This window comes from Anser cygnoides, chromosome 34 (assembly GCF_040182565.1).
Source record: "Anser cygnoides isolate HZ-2024a breed goose chromosome 34, Taihu_goose_T2T_genome, whole genome shotgun sequence".
Lineage (NCBI taxonomy): Eukaryota > Metazoa > Chordata > Aves > Anseriformes > Anatidae > Anser > Anser cygnoides.
This window is the reverse complement of record NC_089906.1, coordinates 1,473,782-1,495,169: the sequence shown is the minus strand read 5'-3', so window position 1 is coordinate 1,495,169 and position 21,388 is coordinate 1,473,782. Positions and strand designations below refer to the sequence as shown.

Below are 21,388 nucleotides of genomic sequence, written 5' to 3'. Positions count from 1 at the left end.
GCCCCCGGTGCCCCTACGCGGGCACCCCAGGGCCCCTCAGTTAACGGAAGGGGGCGGAACCCTTCTCCTCAGATCTGCCACTCGCTACTCGACGCCTCATTGGTGGGAGCTTCTGTCCATAACCTTCTTCAGCCAATCAAAGTGGCCGATCCACCCGCTGAGGCAGGATCAACCACCTGTGCTGAGGGGAGGGAACACCACCCGGTGTCCGTGCTCCCCATTGGCTGCCTCACCTCCCATCAATCAAATCAGACCCATCGCTATTGGCTTCAGCTAAAGGGGCGGGGCTTATTGTCCTCTCCTGTCAACCGGGGTGCCACTCCAAACGAGACGTTGCACCCCATTGGTCATTCCGCCCATCCATCACCCCCATTTGTGCCTGCCATTCGTCTCCCAGAAAGGCCCACGGGGGGGAGGACCATCTCCTTGAACCTCATTGGCGAAACACCCGTCCATCAACACCCCTCCGGCCTTTCTATTGGCTCAGCGGCAAGCAGGCGGGGCTTCTTAGCCTAGCCCCCCCCCTCCGAGGCTCATTCCCGGACCGCCCTCAGCGATTGGCTGCCGGGCCGGGAGTGGGCGGGCATAGGCGCGAAGGCGGCGCGGTGATTGGCTGCGGGGCGGGGCCGCCTGTCACTCGGTGTCAGGGCGGCGGCGGCAGCGGCGGCTCCCCCATGGCAGCGGCGGGGCCCGCGGCGGCCGCGGCTCCCGCTCGGCTCCAGGCGGCGGCGGCGGCGGCGGCGGCGGGGGGGCGCCGCGGGCCCCCCCCTCGGAGGCAGCCGGCGGTCGCCATGGCAGCGCGGCGCAGGTAGGCGTGGCCACGGGGAAGTCCCGCCCCTTTCTCGGGGGGAGGGGCTCCCCCTCGGGGGGGGGGCGCCCCCCTCAGGGGCTGGGGGGGGGGGGTCAATGAGCACCCCCTTGGGGGGGGGTTGGGCCTAAAGCCCCCTCAAGGTTACGGGGGGGGCATAAAAGGCCCCCCCCGGGTGTGGGGGGGTGATTGGGGTCGCCCCCCACCTTTGGGGGTTAATTTGGGGTTAATTTGGGGGTTAATTGGTAATTTGGGGGTTAATTGGTTATTGGGGGCTGCCCCCCCCCCCCCCCAGGGCTCCCCCTGTTTGATTTGGGGGGGGGGGGGGGCATCCAAACTGCCCCCCCCCACACTGCTGTGGGTGTTGGCCTTCCCCGTAAATCAGGTGAAATTGGTAAAAAATCAGGAAAAATTGGTTAAAAATAGAACAATAAAAGAAATAGAACAATAAAAAGAAGGGGGGGGGCGCAGCAAGCGGTGCCCCCCCCCCCCCCGGGCATTGTTGTGAGCCCCAGATGGCGTTGGGGGGGGGGGGGGGGGGGGAGAGGAGGGGGGCTTTTGTCACCCCCCCCAGCTGGTTCCTATCCCCCCCCCCCCCAGCACCCAGTGGCACCCATGGGTGGGGGTCCCTGTGCCCCCCCCCCGCCACCACCGCCATCCCTCCCCCTCCCGGCAACGAAGATGGAGCAGCGGCGGCTTTGTGCCGTCCCCGCCTCTCCTTTTGGGTTCAAACCGAGCGATTTTAGCCACATCGGGGCGGCTCGGGCTCCAAATCGCAGGGTTTTGCCCCAAAATCCCACCTCTCTTTTTTTTTTTTTTTTTTTTTTTTTTTTCCCCCCCTTTTTTCACTGCTTTTCACTCGGTCGGGGGCTTCGCCGGCAACGTTTAATATCTGCTGCCACCATGGGGGGGGGAAAAAAACGATTTTGGTGAAAAATCCCCAAAAGACACCGAACCCTCGCAGTTTTGGGCTCGTTTCAGCTGATTTGGAACAGCAAAAAGCACAAAAATCACCACCCAAGCAGTGTTTTGCGTGGTTTTCCCCCCCAAATGCCCTGGGAGGCTGCGGGGGGGGTTGCTCTCATTTGGTGTTCGACTCAATTTTCACCTGATTTTGGGTTGGTTTGGGTCGTTTTTGACATTGGTGCGTTTTGGGGGGATTTTAGCTTAAAAATTGCACCTGCTTGATCCGTGCCAGCGGCAAAAAACGTGATTTTTGAACCCATTTTGCCCATTTTCCTCCTCTTCCCTCCACCCGCGGCTGCTAGTGATGCTTGCAAATGTCCCGCTGAAATATTTGGGGTGGAATCGATTCTTTTTCCTCACCCGGCTCCTTTTATGCGTTAACAATTGGTTTTTCTGGCAAACGAGCGAATTTTTGATAGTTTTGTGTTCGGCTGCGACAAAACCGCCGCTTTGGTGAACTTTGGAGCCGAAAAGAACGTTGGAGACGCGGCGAAAATGGCACAAAAAAAAATGTGCAAAGCGGCACTGGGAGACGCTGCAGAAACACGGCGAAAATGGGGTGAAAAAGGTGCAAATCGGCACCGAGAGATGCTGCAAATAAAAACAGGTGGAAAAGACACAGAAACGGCATGGAAGAGGCCCAAAACGGGGCGGAAAAGGCACAAAACGGCGCAGAAAAGGTACAAAGCTGCAGAGAAAAGCTGCGAAAATGGCCCCAAAAAGCTGCAAATCTGGCAGATTTTAAGTGAAAAGGTGGAAATTTTAACGTTTTCCTCCGGAAATGGCCCAGGCTCAAGGTCAGTGCCTCGACGTCCTGCTGAAAATGGGCGTTTTTTACAGCGTTTCGATGGAGCGGTGGTGTTTTGGGGGGAAACGAGCAGAAGCGACACCACCACCCGTGGAATCTGGGGACTTTGGGGACTCCCAAACACCTCAGGGTGCCGGGAAAGTTATTAAAATTAACCCGCTGCCACAAACGGGCCGGTATTGGGGTCATCCAAGCCCCTTTTGGGGCTGATTTCCTCAAATTAGTGCCTGGCTGGCCCCTTGGTGTTTGCGGGGCTGTTTTCACTGTTTCCCCCCCAATTTTCTTAGGGCCTTCAGTAACTGAGGTCCTCGTCCCCCAGCCCGGGGGGAATTTGGGGTGGATGCTTCGAAAAGCCGCTCTGCGGCACCTCCGTCCGCCAAGTGGTGTTCCTTTTTTTCTCCAAATTCAAGCATTTTCAGCAAATTTGGGTACCTGTCGTCCCGGAACAAGCCATTCATCGTCCCGCAGGCTGCTCCCGCTGCAACAGGAACCCCGGAACGCCCCAAAGGATGGGGGCTGCCAGCTCCTTCCCTCCCCACCACAAAACCACCCGAAACCACCAGGATTTCACCCAAAAAAAATAAGGTTGAAAAATGCGTGCTCCTCTTTTTCCACCTGCTTTGGTCGAATAAACAACGTTGCCATCCTCGTGCCTCGCTTTTGAACTGAATTCGTGCATTTTGCGTGTTTCCTTCTTTATTTTTTTAATCCCCTCATCAGAGTGGAGTTATTTTTTTCCTAAAAAGCCATTTCAGAACGTTTTCTCAGCCCGTCAGACCCTGGTTTGATCGTTAACTTGGAATTCTGCAGGCCAGACCTCGGAAATATTAATTACCCAAAACGAATTAACGGGGCCGGACGCGCTGCTGGATGAGCCCTGCCCGCCACGTGCAGCTGAATTAGGCACGATTGAGGCTTTTTCCTCCCCCCAACCCTTAAAAAAATGAGAAAATTTCCTGCTTATTGAGCAAATCTGCCCGATCCCGTTAACGATTGACCCGGTTCTCGCCCCGAAGCGGCTCTGTTAAATTTTGCTGCTTTTCAAAAACCATTAACCAAACGGCGCAGGATTTCCCTCGGTCGCGGTACGGCTGCGCCTCCACGCTGTTCTCCTCCAAGCTCCTTTTGCTCCTCCAGCCAATTTTTTCCCCCAAAAAATGGGAAGGAAACACAGCTTTTTGGTTAAAACCCCCATGATTTTATAACTTGAGCTGCACAGAGCAAATTGAGCCCAAATCAGGTAAACCGTGCATTTCCTATTCATGGCGCTTCCTCTTTTTCCCTGCTTTCTTGATCCCCTTCAAACGTAGGTTCACTCTGCTGATCTTCAATAGCATTTTTCATGAAAAAGCATGTTTTCAGCCCCAAAAAAGAGATGGAGCTTCCTTGAGGGTTCCCAGTTGCTACCAATCCTCCAATAAATCCCAGCTGGGGGCGATGCTGGAAGCCCTCTTTTTGCAGCACCCGCCAACCTGCCATTTCCCACCCCATTTCCACCAGTCCCTGCAATTCCCAAGCTGGGACTTTTTCCTCTCCAGGGGATTTTTTTCCCTGAAACGCTGCCGGAATGGGCAAACCAGGCAGCGTCAACACCCAAAGCAAATCCCCAGCGGGGGCAGTGCTCTGTAAATCCTCTCTTCTCACACTGGCCCAAAATGAGGGTACATTGGCCCAAAATGAGGGTACAGTGGGCTGAATTCCAGTTTTTAGCCCACTTTAATTCAGCTAATTTACCGCAAACACGAGACGATGCGCTTGGACCTGGCTTGACGTGAAAACTGGGCTTAACCACGGTTCTTTTGTAGGGAATTAAGCGAATATCTCATCGGGCTGCAAATCGAGCGATGCTCACGCCACGGCTTAGCTAAAACCGGGCTTTTTTGAAGAGATTTGCAGCAGCACCCGGAGGTTTGAATAAGAAAAGGTCGCAGGGAGCGGAGCAGGGGGGTCCCGTCCTGCTGACGTTGTCATTCGGCTTCCAGGTGAGACCCCAAAACCCCCGCGGGCTCGGAGCGCCGCCGGCCCCGCCGCGATGGCGTCGCCGGCCGTCAGCCCGGACTCGTCGTCGCACGAAGCCCTCTCCTCCGTCAACTCGGCCCCGGCGTGCTCGCCCACCTCCGACTCGGAGAACCTCAGCCCCGACGAGCTGGAGCTGCTGGCCAAGCTGGAGGAGCAGAACCGGTGAGCCCCGGCAGGTGTCTGCCCCACTGGGTCTTTAAAATGTCCTTTTTTTGGCAAGGATTTCCCCTAAAATCAAACGGGGTGGACCACGATGACACGCTTCTCCCAAGCTTCAGTCAAACCAAGGTGAAAATGCTCCAATTGTTGGGGTTTTTTTGGTCCAGGTTATGGTTTTTCTTTGAAAGCAGCAGGGTTTGATTGCTCAGGTGGGTCAGTAGGATCCCCGGGCAGGAGGTGGCTGTATGGGACTAATAAACAATAAACCCACCCACTTTGTTCATTTTTTTACCCGCTTGATGGGAAGCAAGCCCTGAGGCTCCCTTAGCTGAAGGACCAGGCAAAAAGCTCTGTCCCTGGCACTAAAGCAGTGTTATGCCCCAAAACTCCAGCTCTGAAAGGCAAATTCCCTTGCAAAGCCATTTCTAGGCAACATTTCCCATGAAAAACCCCGCTGCAATCCCATTATTGAGCAAAGTCATTAAAGAAGCCATCCCCGGACAGCAGTCGGCATCTGGCTGGGAAAAATTGCCCGTTTGGGTGCCGTTTTGAAGGGGTTTGGGGGAATGTCTCTTCCCCGGGACAGTTTCAGGGGAATATCTCCTCTTTTGGGGTATTGTGGGGGAACAGCTCCACCTTTAGAGTGGTTTTGGGGGGGAATATGTCCTCTTCTGGGGTATTTAGGGCGGGAATATCTCCTCCTTTAAGGTGTTTTTGGGGGAATATTTCCTCTTTTGGGGTGTTTTTGGGGAAATATGTCCTCTTTTAGGGTATTTAGGGGGGGAATATCTCCTCCTTTAGGGTGGCTTTGGAGGAATATCTCCTCTTTGGGGGCTCTCTCCTCCTTTTGGGCTTTTTTGGGGCTAACTCAGTCTCTGGCAGGCTGCTGGAGGCCGACTCCAAGTCGATGCGCTCCATGAACGGCTCGCGAAGGAACAGCGGCTCCTCCTTGGTCTCCAGTTCCTCGGCCTCCTCCAACCTCAGCCACCTCGAGGAGGATACCTGGATCCTCTGGGGCCGCATCGTCAACGAGTGGGATGAATGGCGGAAAAAGAAGGAGAAGCTGCTCAAGGTGGGGACGGCGCGTTGGTTTTACTTTACCTGCAGCAGGCGGAAACCCGTTTTCTCAGGGTTTTACCCCTTTTTTCCCCAGGAGCTCATCCGCAAAGGGATCCCCCACCACTTCCGCGCCATCGTCTGGCAGCTGCTCTGCAGTGCCACCGACATGCCTGTCAAAAACCAGTACTCGGAGCTGCTCAAGATGTCCTCGCCCTGCGAGAAGCTCATCCGCCGCGACATCGCCCGCACCTACCCCGAGCACGAGTTCTTCAAGGGCCAGGACAGCCTGGGCCAGGAGGTGCTCTTCAACGTCATGAAGGTAACGTCCCTCCTCCGGCACCACCACGGGTTTTGAAGCTGGTTTTGTTGGGTGTGAATTTTCGAGGGCTTTGGTTCCCACCAAAAGCTCCTGGGACCACTGCTTCTCGCGGCATAACCAGCTCTTCATCCCCTGACCATCCCGGGCCCCCTTACTCCTGTAGTTAATGAATGAAGAAACGGATAGCTGAGTCTTTTGGGGTCTAAACTGAACTTTGCAGCGATGTCTTGCACGCAAGCTGAAAAAAAAGCTGTTTTCTACGCCGTGGTCAAGCCTTCTGTCCACCGCTGCCCGCCTGCAGTGAGCAGGGATGGTGCCCCAGCCCGTCCCCCAGCTCACATGTTTGTTTCTGTTGATTTTGGGATCTTTCCAGGCTTATTCGCTGGTGGACCGGGAGGTTGGATACTGCCAAGGCAGCGCCTTCATCGTGGGACTGCTGCTCATGCAGGTTTGTGCCGGCCCCTGGGCGAGGAGCAGCTGCTGGTGGATTTTTAACGCCCTTTGGGGGGTGGCAGAAGGGGGGTGAGAAACGGGAGCCTTTTTCTTCGTCTTCAGGAGCAAAACGGGCTTGTTCCCCCTACCCCCCCTGCTCCACCTGGGTTTAAAATCCCCCGTTCACGTTCCCATTCAGCTGGGGATGGCTCCCCAACACATCCTGTCCCATCACCTGATGGCAAGAGGCTCCGTTCTGGAGCTGCTGGCAGATGTTTAAGGGGGATTTGTGTCCCGCCGGGTCTCCAGATGCCCGAGGAGGAGGCCTTCTGCGTGTTCGTGAGGCTGATGCAGGAGTACCGCTTACGGGAGCTCTTCAAACCCAGCATGGCCGAGCTGGGACTCTGCATCTACCAGTTCGAGTACATGCTGCAGGTAAGCACAGCCCCCAGAACGCTCGGGGTGGTGGGAGCCTGAGGGTAAATCGGGGGGGCGAGGACCAGGAGAGGTGGGTGAGAGGTGGCAGCACTTGGGAGATGCTGGAGAAATTAAATCCTCCCGTGGAGCTCGTGGCCGGCCACACGGAGATCCCGGGGACATCCGTGAGACACCCCACGGACCCTCCGCGATTCCTCAGGGGGAAACATCCATGAGGACCCTGGGGACCTCCCATCCGGCACCCCGGGGACCTCCACGAGGGCCCGTCCACAACAAAAAGCCACGAATGACCCCTAAAATCAGCCCCCATGCCCCGTTTCTTTCCCGTTTCCCCCGTTTCTCCCATGCAGGAGCAGCTGCCGGAGCTGAACATCCACTTTCGGTCGCAGAGCTTCCTCACCTCCATGTACGCCTCGTCCTGGTTCCTCACCCTCTTCCTCACCACCTTCCCCCTGCCCGTGGCCACGCGAGTCTTCGACATCTTCATGTACGAGGTAACGGGGCCGCGGCGAGCGCCTGGAGCACAAGGGGACCGCAGCTTGGGTGGGGAAATGCTCTTCCTGCCTGGCGTCTCGGGGAGAAACCCCAAACCCCTCGGGGGCGGTGGCGGGTGGGAGAGGTGACGGCACTCCCCGCAGGGGCTGGAGATCGTCTTCCGCGTGGGGATGGCTCTGCTGCAGTTCAACCAGGCCGAGCTCGTCCAGCTGGACATGGAGGGCATGTCCCAGGTACGTGCTGCTGCCTTTTGGGGCTGATTTAGGCCGTGGGACGTGTTTGGGGGGCAGATTTATCCCACAGGCTGTGTTTTGGGGCAGATTTGTCCAACAGGGCATGTCTCGGGGGGGAGGATTTGTCCAATGGGGCATTTTTTTTGGCATAGTTTTAAGCAACGAGACTTATTTAGGGGGCAGATTTGTCCAGCAGGATGTGTTTTGGGGCTGATACAGGAAATGGGAGATGGTCTGGGGGTAAATTTGACCAAAGAAACATGGTTTGGGGTGGATTTAGTCAGTGGGTAACATGTTTTGGGGCAGGTTTATGAAACACGACACGTTTGGGGGCGTTTTGGAGTGGATTTACGCAACAGGTTGTATTTTAGGGCCAGTTTCCACATCAGGCCATATTTTGGGGTCAGTTCACGCAGGAGGCCACATTTCAGGGTTGATTTACACGATGGGCTGCGTTTCGAAGCAAATTCCTGCCCGACAGGACATGTTTTGGGGCAGATTTGGTGGGCTTACTTGGCGGGACATGGTTAGGGGCTGTGTTTTGGGACCACCTGATGTGCCGGGCTGCTTTTGGGGCCGTGTTTCGGGCCGGTCGATGAAACCGGGCTGCGTTTCGGGGCCGGGCTGCCGCGGGGGCCGTGGCTTCACCCCCAGCGGTGGGCGCTGTGCCCGCAGTACTTCCAGAAGGTGATCCCGCACCAGTTCGACAGCTGCCCCGACAAGCTCATCCTCAGGGCCTTCCAGGTCAAGTACAACCCCAAGAAGATGAAGAGGTGAGACGGGCTCCTGCCGCCGGGCGGGATCCCCCCGGGAGGCACGGGTGGGTGCCTGGCCCCGGCCCCGGGTCCCAGCTCGTCCCCCTGTCCCCTGCAGGCTGGAGAAGGAGTACGCCGCCATCAAGAACAAGGAGATGGAGGAGCAGATCGAGATCAAGGTGAGACGGGGTCGTGCAGCGGCGGCCTGGGGCTGCGTGAGCTGTCCCCGGGGACACTCGGCCCATCCCGGGCCACACTTGGGGTGTCCCTGGGGCTCTTTGGGCCATTCCCGGGGCCACTTGACCCATCCCCAGGGCCACCTGAGCCCTTCTGGCACAGCTTAGCCCATTCCAGGGCCGTTTTACTCATCTGTGGAACCTCTTTGAGCCATCGGGGCCATTTACCCTCTCCCTGGGGCTATTTAATCCATCCCTGGGGCCACTCTGACCCATCCTAGGGCTGTTGGAGCTGTCCCCGGGGCCACTTAGCACGTCCCCAGGGCCATCGCAGCCATCCGGGGGCAGCCTTAATGATCCCTGGGGCCACTTCGACCCAGCCCAGGGCCACTTGTCCCCTCACATCCCCCCCATTCCCAGGCTGTCCCCCAGCTCAGTCACCCCCCTGGGGACATCAGCACCCCCCCAGGACTGATTCTTCCCCGATTTCTTCCCCGATTTCTTCCCCAGCGCCTCCGCACCGAGAACCGCCTGCTGAAGCAGCGCATTGAAACCCTGGAGAAGGTGAGCCCCACGGCTGGCACCCCAAAACCTCCTGGCGGCACCCAAAATCTCCTGGGGGCACCCAAAATCTCCTGGAGGCACCCAGAACCTCCTAGGGGCACCCAAAACCTCCTGGGGGCACCCAGAACGTCCTGGGGGTACCCAATACCAACCTGGAACACCCCCAAAACACCCTGGAGCACCCAAAACCCGCACCTATGCTGCCATCCAGGTACCCAGCACCCTTGGGTGCAACCCCACGACCTCCAGCACGCCCTTACAAGGCTGCGCCCCCCAAATCTCCCCTCTCAGCATTGTTTTGGTGGGGAAAAAAGAAAAAAAAAAGGAAAAGCACATCCAGCATGTGGCTTCCTCCTCGTTTTTCCAAGCGGGTTCTCCCTCCAGGAGGTGGAAAACGCTCCGTTTATGGCAAAACCCAGCGGTTGCCGTATTTCCCCCACACACCCCGCACCCGAAAGAGCTAAAATCCTTGGAAAGCGCCCCAAAACGGGAAGGTGCCGGGTGACTCTGCTGCACGGCTTCTCTCGCTGCCTCTGTCTGCTCCGTTTATCTCGTTACGTGTCTCCTTTCTCTCTTCCTCCGCCGGCGGCCGCAGGAGAGCGCGGCTCTCGCCGACAGGCTCATCCAGGTAGCGTCCCCAAAAATGGCTATTTTTTCTCTTTTCCGCTGCGTTTTAACCCTTTTCTCCCCGCCTTTTTGCTTCCCAGCCTCCGGCACGCTCGGTCGGGGAGGTTTGCCTGCTTTTCCGGAGGCTCCCGCGCACCTTCCCCGCTTTGGAGGGGGGGGAACGGAGGATCGGTGGGGTTTGGGGTGGGCAAATTTGGGGGTTTGGGCCCGTTTGGGGGCTCGACATAAAGCGGGGGGCAGCGCGGTGGTGCCCGGGGAGGGGGTTTTGGGTAAAAAGACGCCGTTTTGGTGAGTTTGAAGAAAATAGGTGGGTCTGGGGTGAAAGGTCGGCGCTGGGTGCAGGTGGAAAGGGTCAGGATGACCCCGGAGGTCCTCGTGGGGCTGTTGTCACCTCAGCGTCACCTCCTTGTCCCCAGTGCCCCCTGCTGTAGGGCTGGCATCACCCACCGTGGCCGGCGTCACCCCTTTGTCCTCGGTGTCACCCCGCAGGGCCGGCGTCACCCCCTTGTCCCCAGCATCACCCAGCACGGGACTAACGTCACCCTCTCGTCCCCAGTGCCACCCGTTTTGGGGCTGGCGTCCCCAGAACGGGGCTGGCGTCCCCGTAATGGGGCTGGCGTCCCCAGATTGGGGTGTCACCTTGTCCCCCACGCCATGCCCTTGTCCCCAACCTCAGGACTGCCGTCCCCTCTCTCCCCGGTGTCCCCTCTTGTCCCCCCCAACCCCCCCATCTCACCCCCACCGGTGGCGCTGACCCGACGGGGGACGAGGACAGGGCTCGGTGCCCCCCCCCCGCCCCCGGGAGGTGACCCGTCCCCCCGCTGTCCCCAAGGGCCAGGTGACGCGGGCGCAGGAGGCGGAGGAGAACTACATCATCAAGCGGGAGCTGGCGGTGGTGAAGCAGCGCTGCACCTCGGCCACCGAGAACCTCCAGCGCGCCCAGAGCACCATCCGCCAGCTGCAGGACCAGCAGGTCGGTGTCCCCAGGCATCCCCAAGCATCCCCGCGCCGCCCTCCTTCCTTCCCAGCCCCCTGCTCGCGGCGTCACCGGGCGGGGGGACCCTGTGGGTGACACCTCGGGGCCGGCGGCAGGGGAACCCGCGGTTCAGCGAGGAGTTTGTCACCCACCTGGAGACGGAGCTGGAGCAGTCGCGGCTGCGGGAGAGCGAGACGCTCGGCGCCCTCAAGGAGATGCAGGACAAAGTGCTCGACATGGAGAAGGTGACAGGGGTGGCAGCACGGGCTCTGGGGATGGGGACGGTCGCAGGGGTGGCCTCGGGGTTGGGGACGAACACAGGAAGGAGCTTGGGGTTGGGGACAGCCACGTGAAGGACCTTGGGGACTGTCCCTGGGCTGGGGACAATCCCCTGAGTGGCCTTGAGGACGAGGAGTGTCACACCGGTGGCTCTGGGGACAGGGATTGTCACACAAGTGGTCTTGGGGACAGGGACAAAGACACGAGCGGCCGTGGGGGGTCCTGGACCTGCTGTCCCCAGGGATCCCCAGTGCCACACAAGTGTCCCCAGGTGTCCCTTGTGCCCCACATCCCCTGTCCCCACCGTCAGCTCCCACCAACGCCCCGCGAGCGTCCGTCCCCACCTCCCCCCAGCGGAGGGGAATGAGCCCCCCAGTGCCCCCGACCCCGGGGTGCCCCCGACCCCGGGGCGTCCCCGCCGATGTCCCCGTGTCCCCGCAGAGGAGCAGCCTCCTGCCGGACGAGGACAACGTGGTGAGGCTGCAGGAGGAGCTGCAGGCGCTGGCGCTGCGCGAGGCCGAGGCCGTCAAGTCCCTGACGGAGCTGCAGCAGCAGGTGAAGGACCTCAGTGACAGCTGGCAGGTGAGGCCACCTCAGTCCCCTCCCGGCCACCCAAGTCCCTTGTCGCAGTGCCTGGGGGCCCTCCTGGCCACCCGTGGCCCCTTCGTGGCCACCTGGGGCTCCTCCCGGCCACCTGGGGCCCTCATCCTGATGCCTGGGTTCACTCTGGGCCACTCGAGTCCCTTGTCCTGACACCTGGGGCCCCTCCTGGCCACCTGGGGCCCTTGTCCCAGTGCCTGGGTCCCTTGTCCCAGCACCTTGTCCCCTCCTGGCCACCCGGGTCCCCTCCCGGCCACCCAAATCCCCTCGTCCCACCGCCCGGACCCCCTGTCCCAGCACCGTGTCCCCTCCGGCCGCAGGCGGGCCGCGCGGGCGGGCGCTGGAAGGAGTCCCCGCGGCGCAGCAACGCCAACGCGCTGCAGGAGGCCGTGGTGGCGGCGCGGCTGCGCGAGGCCCAGGCCCAGGCCGAGCTGCGGGCGCTGCGGCAGCGGGTGCTGCAGCTGGAGACACAGGTGGGTGCTGGGCCCTGGGTGCTGGGCGCTGGGTGCTGGGCCCTGGGTGCTGGGCCCTGGGTGCTGGGGCAGTGGGTGCTGATCTGGGTGTGATGGGTCCAGGGGTGCTGGGGCTGTGGGTGCTGAACTGGGGCCGTTGGTGCTGAACTGGGCGTGAGGGGGCCATGGGTGTTGAACTGGGGGTACTGGGGAGACTGGGGTCATGGGTGTTGGAAGTGCGGGTGCTGAACCGGGGATACTGGGGGTGCTGAAGCCATAGGTGCTGAACTGGGGGTGCTGGGGCTGTTGGGGCCATGGGTGCTGGGGTTGTGGGTGCTGAACTGGGGATACTGGGGCTGTGGGAGCTGAACTGGGGTTGCTGGGGCCATGGGTGCTGGGGCTGTGGGTGCTGAACAGGGGGTACTGGGGTTGCTGGGGCCGTGGGTGCTGGGGCCATGGCTGCTGACCTGGAGATACTGGGGCTATGGGTGCTGAGCTGGTGTTACTGGGAGCTGGGGCAGTGGGTGACCCCCGCACCCTGGGGCCACGGCGCTGGGCCACCCGGGGGTGCCGTGCCCGTGGTGGCGGTGGTCCGGGAGGGGAGGTGACAGGCCTGTCCCCCCCCGCCCCGCGGCAGGGCCAGATCCAGCGCACAGTGCTGGGCCGCGCCGAGCAGACGTGCGCGGGGCTGCGGGAGCAGCTGCGGCTGGCGGCGGCGCAGAGCAAGGGGCTGCAGGCGCAGCTCAGCGAGAGCCACCGCAAGCACGCCGAGGCCCAGTGCAAGGTGGGACACTCGGGGACACGTGGGGACACTTGGGGGCACCCATGGGACCCTCCCCGCCTCTCCCCACGGGTCCTCGCCAGCCCCGTCCTGGGGACGCTCGCCGGGGACACTCCTGTCCCCTCCCTGGGGACACCCGCAGCCCCTGCCACAAGGTCCCGCTGTCCTTCCCCAGTGTCCCCTCCCCTGGAGGTCCCATCCCCATCACCCACAGGGTCCCAATGTCCCCTGTTGTCACACCGTCCCCTCCCCGGGGTCCCATCTCCGTCACCCATGGGGTGACACGGTGACGCGGTGACACGGTGCTGCGGTGACACGATGACGGGGTGACACGATGATGCAGTGACACAGTGACATGGTGATGCGGTGCCGCGGTGACAGGGTGACATGATGACACGGTGACAGGGTGACATGGTGCCGCAGTGACAGGGTGACATGGTGCCGCAGTGTCACGGCGCCGCGGTGACACGGTGCCACGCGTGTCCCCAGAGCAAGGAGGAGGTGATGGCGGTGCGGCTGCGCGAGGCCGACAGCATGGCCGCCCTGGCCGAGATGCGGCAGCGCGTCGCCGAGCTGGAGATCCAGGTGGGTGGCACCGGGGGACGCGGGGACACCGTGGGACGCCGTGGGGACACGGGGGCTGGGGGGGGCACGGGGGACAGGGGGGCACCCGCTGACCCGCGCGCACCCGCAGAGGGAGGAGGGGATGCTCCAGGGGCAGCTCAACCACTCGGACGCCGCCCAGTACATCCGGCAGCTCAAGGACCACATCGACGAGCTCAAGGCCGAGGTAAGGCACCCGTGGGTGCTGCGGCGCCGCCATCCTGCACCCAGGGGTGCCGGGAGACCCGTCACCCGCGCCCGGGGGTGCTGGGAGAGGTGGAGGCTGCGCCCTTGGGTGCTAGGAGAACCACACCGTGCACCCGGGGGCGTGCGTGCTGCGCCCTTGGGTGCTGGGAGACCTGCGGACCCGGGAGCACCCACGGGTGCTGTGGGCCCCACGTCCTGGGGCTGTCGCCCTCGGGTGCCTCGGGGACCCCCTCCTGCCCCCGGTGCAGCGGGGCCCCCCCCCGGACGCTCCCGGTGCCCGTGCGGGTGGTGCCATCGGGGTGGTGCCGTCGGCGACGTCCCACGGTGCCGCAGGGACAGCTGGTGACAATGGCCCCCCTTGTGTCGCCCCTCCCCCCTTCTCTGCTGTCCCCTCCCTTGTCCCTTGTCCTCTTGTCCTTGTCCCCTTGTCCCTGTCCCCTTGTCCCTGTCCCCTTGTCTTCTTGTCCCCTTGTCCCCCTGTCCCCATCCCCTTGTCCCTGTCCCCTTGTCTTCTTGTCCCCTTGTCCCACTGTCCCCGTCCCCTCGTCCCATATCCCCATCCCCTTGTCCATCCCCTTGTACCCTGTCCCATCTCCTTCATCCCTGTCCCCATGTCCCCCTGTCCCCATGTCCCCATCCCCTTGCCCCTTGTTTCCTTGTCCCCGTGTCCCCCTGTCTGCGTGTCCCTGTCCCCATATCCCCATGTCCCCTTGTTCCCTTGTCCCTGTCCCCTGTCCCCTTTTCCCCATGTCCTCATCCCTTTGTCCGCCTGTCCCCTTGTCCCCGTGTCCCCATGTCCCCATCCCCGTGTCCCCATGTCCCCATCCCTTTGTCCCCTTGTCCCCATCCCCTGGTCCCTGTCCCCCATCCCCTTTTCCGCATGTCCTCATCCCCGTGTCCCCTTGTCCCCGTGTCCTCTTGTCCCCGTGTCCCCATGTCCCCATCCCCGCGTCCCCACGTCCCCATCCCCGTGTCCCCCCACGCCCTTGTCCCCCCGTCCCCGTCCCTGTCCCCGCAGATCCGGCTGCTGCGGGGCCCGCTGGCCTTCGGGGCGGTGGGGCTGGGGCCGCGGCTGGGGGACGAGGACTCGCTGGGCTCCTCGGACGAGGAGCTGCCGCCGCCCTTCGCGCTGCCCCGCGGGGACCTCGGGGACCTCGGCGACATGGGCGACAGCAGCGACAGCGACACCGAGGGGGCCCCCACGGCGCCGTGACCCGCGGGGGACGCCGGTGGCACCGCCGCCCGCGGGGACGCGGGGTTTGGGGGGGGGGGGGGGGGCTTTGGGGACAGCAGCGGCGCCGCACCTCGGGGACCCCGCGGGCACCCCGACCCTTGGGGACGAGGGGGGCGAGGGGGGGACCTGCCAGCCCCGCGGCACCCGGGGGACACCCGGGGGCACCCAGGGGACGTGGGGGGACACCCGGGGGACCCACGGCACCCAGGGGACACCCGGGGGCCCTACGGCACCCAGGGGACGTGGGGGGACACTGGGGGACATCGGCGGCACCCAGGGGACGCCCATGGGCCCTGTGGCACCCAGGGGACACCCGGGGACCCCCAGGTGTGGCCCCAGTCCTGCTCCCTTGTCGTGTCCCCTCCCCCCCCCCCCCCCCGTTTGTACTCCGTGGAAAAAAATGAGAGGTGCTGGGGGCCCCAAAACCCTGCGGAGTCGCCCCAAAATGTTGTGCCCCCCCCCCAAAAAAAAAAAAAGAAAAAAAAAAAACACATTTTGGGTTGCTCCTGGAGTGTTCTTGGATCCCAAAAGCGCTGAGATTTGCCCCAAAATGACACCCCCCCCCCCCCCAGGACATTAAATCCCCCCTCCCCTCAAAATGTGGAACCCCAAAAACCCAGAGATTTCCCCCAAAATGCCCCCCCCCCCCCCCCCCGGATTCTGCTCCCCCACAAAAAAAATGGTTTGGGCCCCCCCAAAACCTCTGATTTCCCCCCAAAATGCCCCCCCCAGGACTCCAAACCCCTTGAGGTGCCCCCACCCCCCCAAAAAAAAAAGGTCTTGGGTCCCAAAACCCTCGAGTTTCTCCCCAAAATGTTATGCCCCCCCAAGGAACCACACATGGGGGGGGGGCAGCGCCTTTATTTGGGGGGGGTTGCGAGGGGAGGGGGCATTTTGGGGGGGTCCCGGGTTCAGGGGGCTCCTGGGGGGGCCCCAGCTGGAGGCAGCTTCGGGTCGGTGGTCCTGAGCTGGGGGGGGGGGGACACCAGTGTGCTCCCAGTGCCCCCCAGTATGCTCCCAGTGCCCCCCCGTATCCCCACAGTGCCCCCCAGTGTGCTCCCAGTGCCCCCATTTACTGTTTCTGTCCCCCCAGTCTCTTCCCAGTACTCCCAGTACGCCGTGCCCCCCCCAGTGTTTCCAGTGCCCAGTATTGCCAGTCAACCCCCCCCCAGTGCTCCCAGTTCCTTCCCAGTGCCCCCCCCAACACTCTCAGTATTACCAGTTAGCCCCCCCAGTGCTCCCAGTGTCCCCAGTATCACCAGTTACCACCCCAGTGTACCCCCTAGCCCCTGCCCAGTGCTCCCAGTTCCCTCCCAGTGTACCCCCAGTGCTCCCAGTGTCCCCAGTATTACCAGTTACCCTCCCAGTGTGCCCCCCAGCTCCTCCCAATGTTCCCAGTTCCCTCCCAGTGCCCCCCCCAACACTCTCAGTATTACCAGTTAGCCCCCCAGTGCTCCCAGTGTCCCCAGTATTACCAGTTACCCTCCCAGTGTGCCCCCCAGCTCCTCCCCAGTGTTCCCAGTTCCCTCCCAGTGCCCCCCGTACCTGCCCCCCCCCACGCTGGGGGGCCGTGCTGGAGCCGGGGGGGGCCGGGGGGGGCCGGGGGGCAGCTGAGGGCAGAAATGGGGGGGGGGGGGGGGCTCAGCAATACGGGGCGGGGGCGGACTTGGGGGGGAGGGGTTGGGGAGGGGGGCGGATTTTTGGGGGGGGGGGGGGCTCACCTGTGCGCCCCGTGGACGACCCAGAGCCCCCCCCGCCAGCGCCGCCCCCACCACGAAGGCACCGAAGGAGACGGCGGCCACAGCCCCGGGGGGCACGGCAGGGTCTGGGGGGGGGCAGCGTTAATGGGGGGGCTAAACACCCCCCCCAAAAAAACCTTCCCCCACCCCCCCCCCCAATCCCAGCACTCACCCGCGGGGGGGCCTGGGCCGATCTGGCGGGGGGGGCTGGGGGCGGCGCAGTGGGGGGGGGGGGCGGCAGGAACGGCCCGGGGGGGCACCTGGGGGGGGGGATGGGGGTTATTGGGGGGGGGGGGTCGGGGGGGGATTGGGGGTTATTGGGGGGGCACCTGGGGGGGGATGGGGGTTATTGGGGGGGGGGGGGTCGGGGGGATTGGGGGTTATTGGGGGGGCTCGGGGGGGATTGGGGGTTATTGGGGGGGGCTCGGAGGGGGCGTGATCCCGTGGGGGAGCCCCGTGTCCGTATAATGAGGGGGGGGGGGAAGGGGTTTTGGGGGGGTCTCGGGGGGGGGGGGGCGGAGGTCTTGATTTGGGGGGATCGCCAGGAGGGGGGTTACTGGAGGGGGGTCCCAGGGGGGTTACTGGGGGAGGGGGGCTATGGGGTGGGGGGTCCGGAGGGGGGGGATCTTGTGGGGGAGGTTTACTGGAGGGGGGGCACCGTTATGGGGGGGGGGGGGCTATGGGGTGGGGGAGGTCTCGGCTGGGGGGTTACTTGGGGATGGGGGTCCCGGCGGGGGGGGCTGGGCGTTATAGGGGGTCCCAGGGGGCTTAATGGGGGGGGGTCCCGTTGGGGGTTACTGGGGGGGGTCCCGTTCGGGGGGGAGGGGGGAGTTATGGGAGGGGTCCCAGGGAGGCTTAATGGGGGGGGTATGGGGGGGGGTCCCGGGGGGGGTCGCACCCGGCGGGGCGGTGCCGGCGGCCCCGAGCGTCACCACGATGGGGCGGCTCACGGTGCGCAGCGCGCGCGAGGGGGCGGGGCCGGGGCGGCGCCGGGGGGCGGGGCCTGACCCCGAGGCTCCGCCCCCTCGGCGGGGACACGGCTCCGCGCGGCACTGCCGGGACGGCGGCACCGGGCCCGTCACTGCCCCGGCACCGCGCCCCGCCGGGCCGCTGCCCCCCGGTCCCGGGGTCCCCCCCCCAACCCCATGTCCCGTCCCCCCCCACCGGTCCCGGTAACACCCCCGCGGTCCCATTCAAGCCCCGTCCCAACTCCCGGTGCCCCCTGGTCCCGCTACCCCCCGGGCCCCTCTGCCCCCCCGGGCCCGGTGCCCCTGCCCCGGTCCCGGTAATTTCCCCCGGTCCCATTTAAGTCCCCGCTGTCCCATCCCAACTCCCGGTGCCCCCCCAATCCCGCTGCGCGCCCCCCCCCCGGTCCCGGTCTCCCCTATGTCCCGGTGCCCTCCCCGTGTCCCGGTGCCCCCCCCCGTGTCCCGGTGCCCCCCCCGTGTCCCGGTGCCCCCCCGTACCGCGGGCAGCCCGGTGCCGGCGGCCCCGGCGGCCCCGGTGCGGCAGAGCCGCAGGCGGCAGTGGAGGAACTGCAGGGGCTCGGCGAAGCGGGGGGAGGCGGAACGACAGCAGCAGCCGCCGCCGGGCCCCCCCGGCCCCCCCCCGGCCCCGAGCCCCGGGCCGGTGCCGGCGGCCCCCCGCAGCCCCCGCAGCACCACGAGCGGCCGCGGGGCGGCCCCGGGGCCCCCCCGGGAGCTGAGCGCGGCGACACCGAGCAGCGGCGCAGGGAGAAGCCGAGGCCGGGGGGGCGCGGGACAGGGAGATCTGGGGGGGGCACCGGGGGGGGGTCAGTGGGGGGGGGTCCGGGGGGCGCACCGGGGAGAGGGGGCACCGGGGGGTCACCGAAGTGGGGGGGCACCGGGGGGACGGGGGACAGAGAGATCTGGGGGGGGGGGGGGCACGGGGGGGGGCACCGGGGGGAGGTTTAATGGAGAGATGGGGGGGGGGTCCGGGGGGGGGCGCACCGGGGAGAGGGGGCACCTGGGGGGGTCACGGGGGGGGCGGAGGGGGGTCACTGGGGGGGTAACCGGGAGGGGGGCGTCACCGGGAAGGGGGGACCTGGGGGGCTCCGGGGTCCCCCCGAAGTACGGGGGGGACCGGGGGGACCCCGAGATAGGGGAGGGCACGGTGGGGGGCGGGGGGAACCACGAAGCTGGGGGGGGGGCTGGGATCGGGAGGGGGCTCGGGGGGGGGCAGAAGCCGGGGGTACGCTCCCCCGCCCCCCCCCCCCGCCCCCCCCGCACCTGGACGAAGACGCGCGCTCCCGCGGGCACCGCGCGCGGCCCCGGGGCGGGCGGGAACTCGGGGGAGGCGGAGACGTCCAGGCGGAGGCGGGGGGCAGCGGGGCTGCGGCCCCCAGTGCGACCAGTTACCGCCCCGTGCCCCCCAGTGCTCCCAGTAACCACCGTGTCACCCCCCCCGTGCTCCCAGTGCCCCCCAGTGCTCCCAGTAACCACCGTGTGTGTCCCCCCGTGCTCCCAGTGCCCCCCCAGTGCTCCCAGCTACCACCCAGTGCCCCCTCAGTGCCCCCCAGTTCCTCCCAGTTACCACCGTGTGTCCCCCCTGTGATTCCAGTTACCACCCAGTGCACCCCAGTTACCACCGTGTCCCCCCCAGTGCCTCCCAGTTACCCCCCAGTGCCCCCCCAGTGCCCCCCACTGCCTCCCAGTTCCCCCCAGTGCCCCCCCAGTGCTCCCAGTTACCCCCCCAGTGCTCCCAGTTCCCCTCCAGTGCCTCCCAGTTACCCCCCAGTGCCCCCAGTTCCCTCCCAGTGCTCCCAGTAACCACCGTGTCCCCCCCCATGCTCCCAGTGCCCCCCCAGTGCTCCCAGCTACCACCCAGTGCCCCCTCAGTGCCCCCCAGTTCCTCCCAGCTACCACCGTGTCCCCCCTGTGATTCCAGTTACCACCCAGCGCCCCCCCAGTGCCTCCCCAGTGCCTCCCAGTTCCCCCCCAGTGCCCCCTAAGTGCTCCCAGTTCCCCCCAGTGCCCCCCTAAGTGTTCCCAGTTACCGCCCAGTGCCCCCCAGTGCTCCCCAGTTCCTCCCAGTTACCATCGTGTGTCCCCCCTGTGATTCTAGTTACCACCCAGTGCCCCCCAGTGCCTCCCAGTTACCACCGTGTCCCCCCCCAGTGCCCCCCAGTGCCCCCCAGTGCCTCCCAGTTACCACCGTGTCCCCTCCCCCAGTGCCTCCCAGTGCCCCCCAGTGCCCCCCAGTGCCTCCCAGTTACCACCGTGTCCCCCCAGTGCCTCCCAGTTACCCCCCCAGTACCCCCCCAGTGCCCCCCAGTGCCTCCCAGTTCCCCCTAGTGCCTCCCAGTTACCCCCCAGTGCTCCCAGTTCCCCCCCAGTGCTCCCAGTTCCCCCCCAGTGCCCCCCCAGTGCCCCCCCAGTGCCCCGAGCCCCCCCACTCACCCCCGCTCTCTCCCCATTGCAGCGCAGCTTCGGGGGACTCGGGCCCCCCCCCGGATCCTCGGCGCCTCCCCACAGCCAGCCCGGGGGGCCCTGCAGGAGGTGACACCTGGGGGGTCCCCTCCGTGGCCCCCCCCCCGACCCCCCCGGGCCCCTCCCTGCCCTCCCCCCCCATGGCCCCCTCCCCACCTGCGGGCCCCCCCGGGGAGCAGCAGCAGCAGCAGCAGTGGGAGAGTCCGGAGCGGCGCCATGGGGGGGGGACAAAGGGGACACCGGGGCTGTCCCCAAGTGTCCCCCCCAGCGTGGGAGGCCCCGAGGCCGCCGTCTCCCCGGTGACACCAAGGCCGGGGACGTCACTGCGGGGGTGGGTGGCACTGGTGCCCCCCCCAATGTCCCCAAGGCACCCCCGTGTACCCAAGCCCCCCCCCCCCCCCCAATCTCCTAGTGCCCCATCCCCATGACACCCATGGGTCCCCCAAGTCCTAATGTCACCCCCCATCCCCCGTGTCCCCCCATGTCCACAGTGTCCCTCCATGTCCCCAGTGCTCCCCCCATGCCCCCAGTGTCCCCCCGGTCCTGATGTCCCCCACCAACTCGTGTCCCTCTTACCCCAACGTCCCCCATGTCCCTGATGTCCCCCCTTGTCCCCATGTCCCCTGTCCTGCTGTCCCCCTACAACTCATGGCCCTGGTGTCCCCCTGTCCCCAGTATCCCCCATGTCCCCTTAGGTTCCCCCAGACCCTTAATGTCCCAGTGTCCCCAGGTCCCCCACACCCCTGATGACCCCCCGTGTCCCCCACTCGGGGCAGTCCCCTGGGACTCCCTGCTGCCCCCTGCACTTCCCCCGTGCCCACAGGGGGCGCCACTGAGCCCCGCGCAGCAACTGCGCATGCGCGGCCGTGGCGCCTTCTTGCTCGTGGGTTTTGGCGGGAGCTGTGCCCGAGCAGCCCTCAGCTGCGCTTCTGCGCATGCGCGGAGCCGAGCGGCTGCACTTCCGGCTTCCGGCGGGCAGGTGGCAGCAGCGCCACAGGCCCTGAGGGAGGCCCTCAGTGCTGCCCCCCCCCCCCCCCCCCCCAACACAACGGCTGCTTTCTAAATTATTCCTTCTTTTTTTTTTTTTTTTTTTTTCCCATATTTTTATTTCTGCCATGAAAAGTACAAAGAGTCAAATATGGGGGAACGGGGCAGGCCGGGGGGGGGCGGGAGGGCTTACTCAGGGAGGGGCCTTTTCCCCAACCCGTGT

The 21,388-nt window shown here is 64.7% G+C and overlaps 1 protein-coding gene and 1 long non-coding RNA gene across 9 annotated transcripts; one reads left to right on the top strand and one right to left on the bottom strand.

Annotated features, from left to right (window-relative positions):
- Positions 1-628: 628 nt before the first annotated feature.
- EVI5L (ecotropic viral integration site 5 like) lies at positions 629-15,367 on the top strand. 8 transcript variants are annotated; one of them, XM_066986539.1, is made up of 20 exons: positions 629-808; positions 4,565-4,763; positions 5,643-5,832; positions 5,914-6,138; positions 6,512-6,586; positions 6,880-7,005; positions 7,359-7,502; positions 7,647-7,736; positions 8,412-8,509; positions 8,610-8,670; positions 9,178-9,231; positions 9,827-9,859; positions 10,691-10,831; positions 10,951-11,079; positions 11,555-11,695; positions 12,034-12,186; positions 12,803-12,949; positions 13,394-13,531; positions 13,641-13,736; positions 14,775-15,367. In XM_066986539.1, exons 2-20 carry the CDS (start codon positions 4,615-4,617, stop codon positions 14,967-14,969), a joined length of 2,385 nt encoding a protein of 794 aa, XP_066842640.1. In that variant the 5' UTR covers positions 629-808; positions 4,565-4,614; the 3' UTR covers positions 14,970-15,367. The 8 variants fall into 8 exon arrangements, with proteins under 8 accessions (XP_066842640.1, XP_066842644.1, XP_066842637.1 ...); XM_066986541.1 differs by having other exon boundaries at positions 630-808; positions 13,436-13,531; XM_066986543.1 differs by lacking the exon at positions 13,641-13,736.
- Positions 15,368-15,786: 419 nt separating this feature from the next.
- Positions 15,787-16,609, bottom strand: LOC136788299 (uncharacterized). The gene is made up of 2 exons (XR_010827171.1): positions 16,536-16,609; positions 15,787-15,958 (listed from the first exon to the last, which is right to left on the bottom strand). It is a non-coding gene; the product is annotated as an uncharacterized lncRNA (long non-coding RNA).
- Positions 16,610-21,388: the final 4,779 nt, after the last annotated feature.

Coding starts and splice junctions, on each gene's coding strand:
- EVI5L (XM_066986536.1), top strand. CDS start 4,615: ATGGCGTCGCCGGCCGTCAGCCCGGACTCGTCGTCGCACGAAGCCCTC. Junction 7,737..8,411: donor ACATGGAGGGCATGTCCCAG/GTACGTGCTGCT, acceptor CTGTGCCCGCAG/TACTTCCAGAAGGTGATCCC. Junction 11,696..12,033: donor ACCTCAGTGACAGCTGGCAG/GTGAGGCCACCT, acceptor CTCCGGCCGCAG/GCGGGCCGCGCGGGCGGGCG.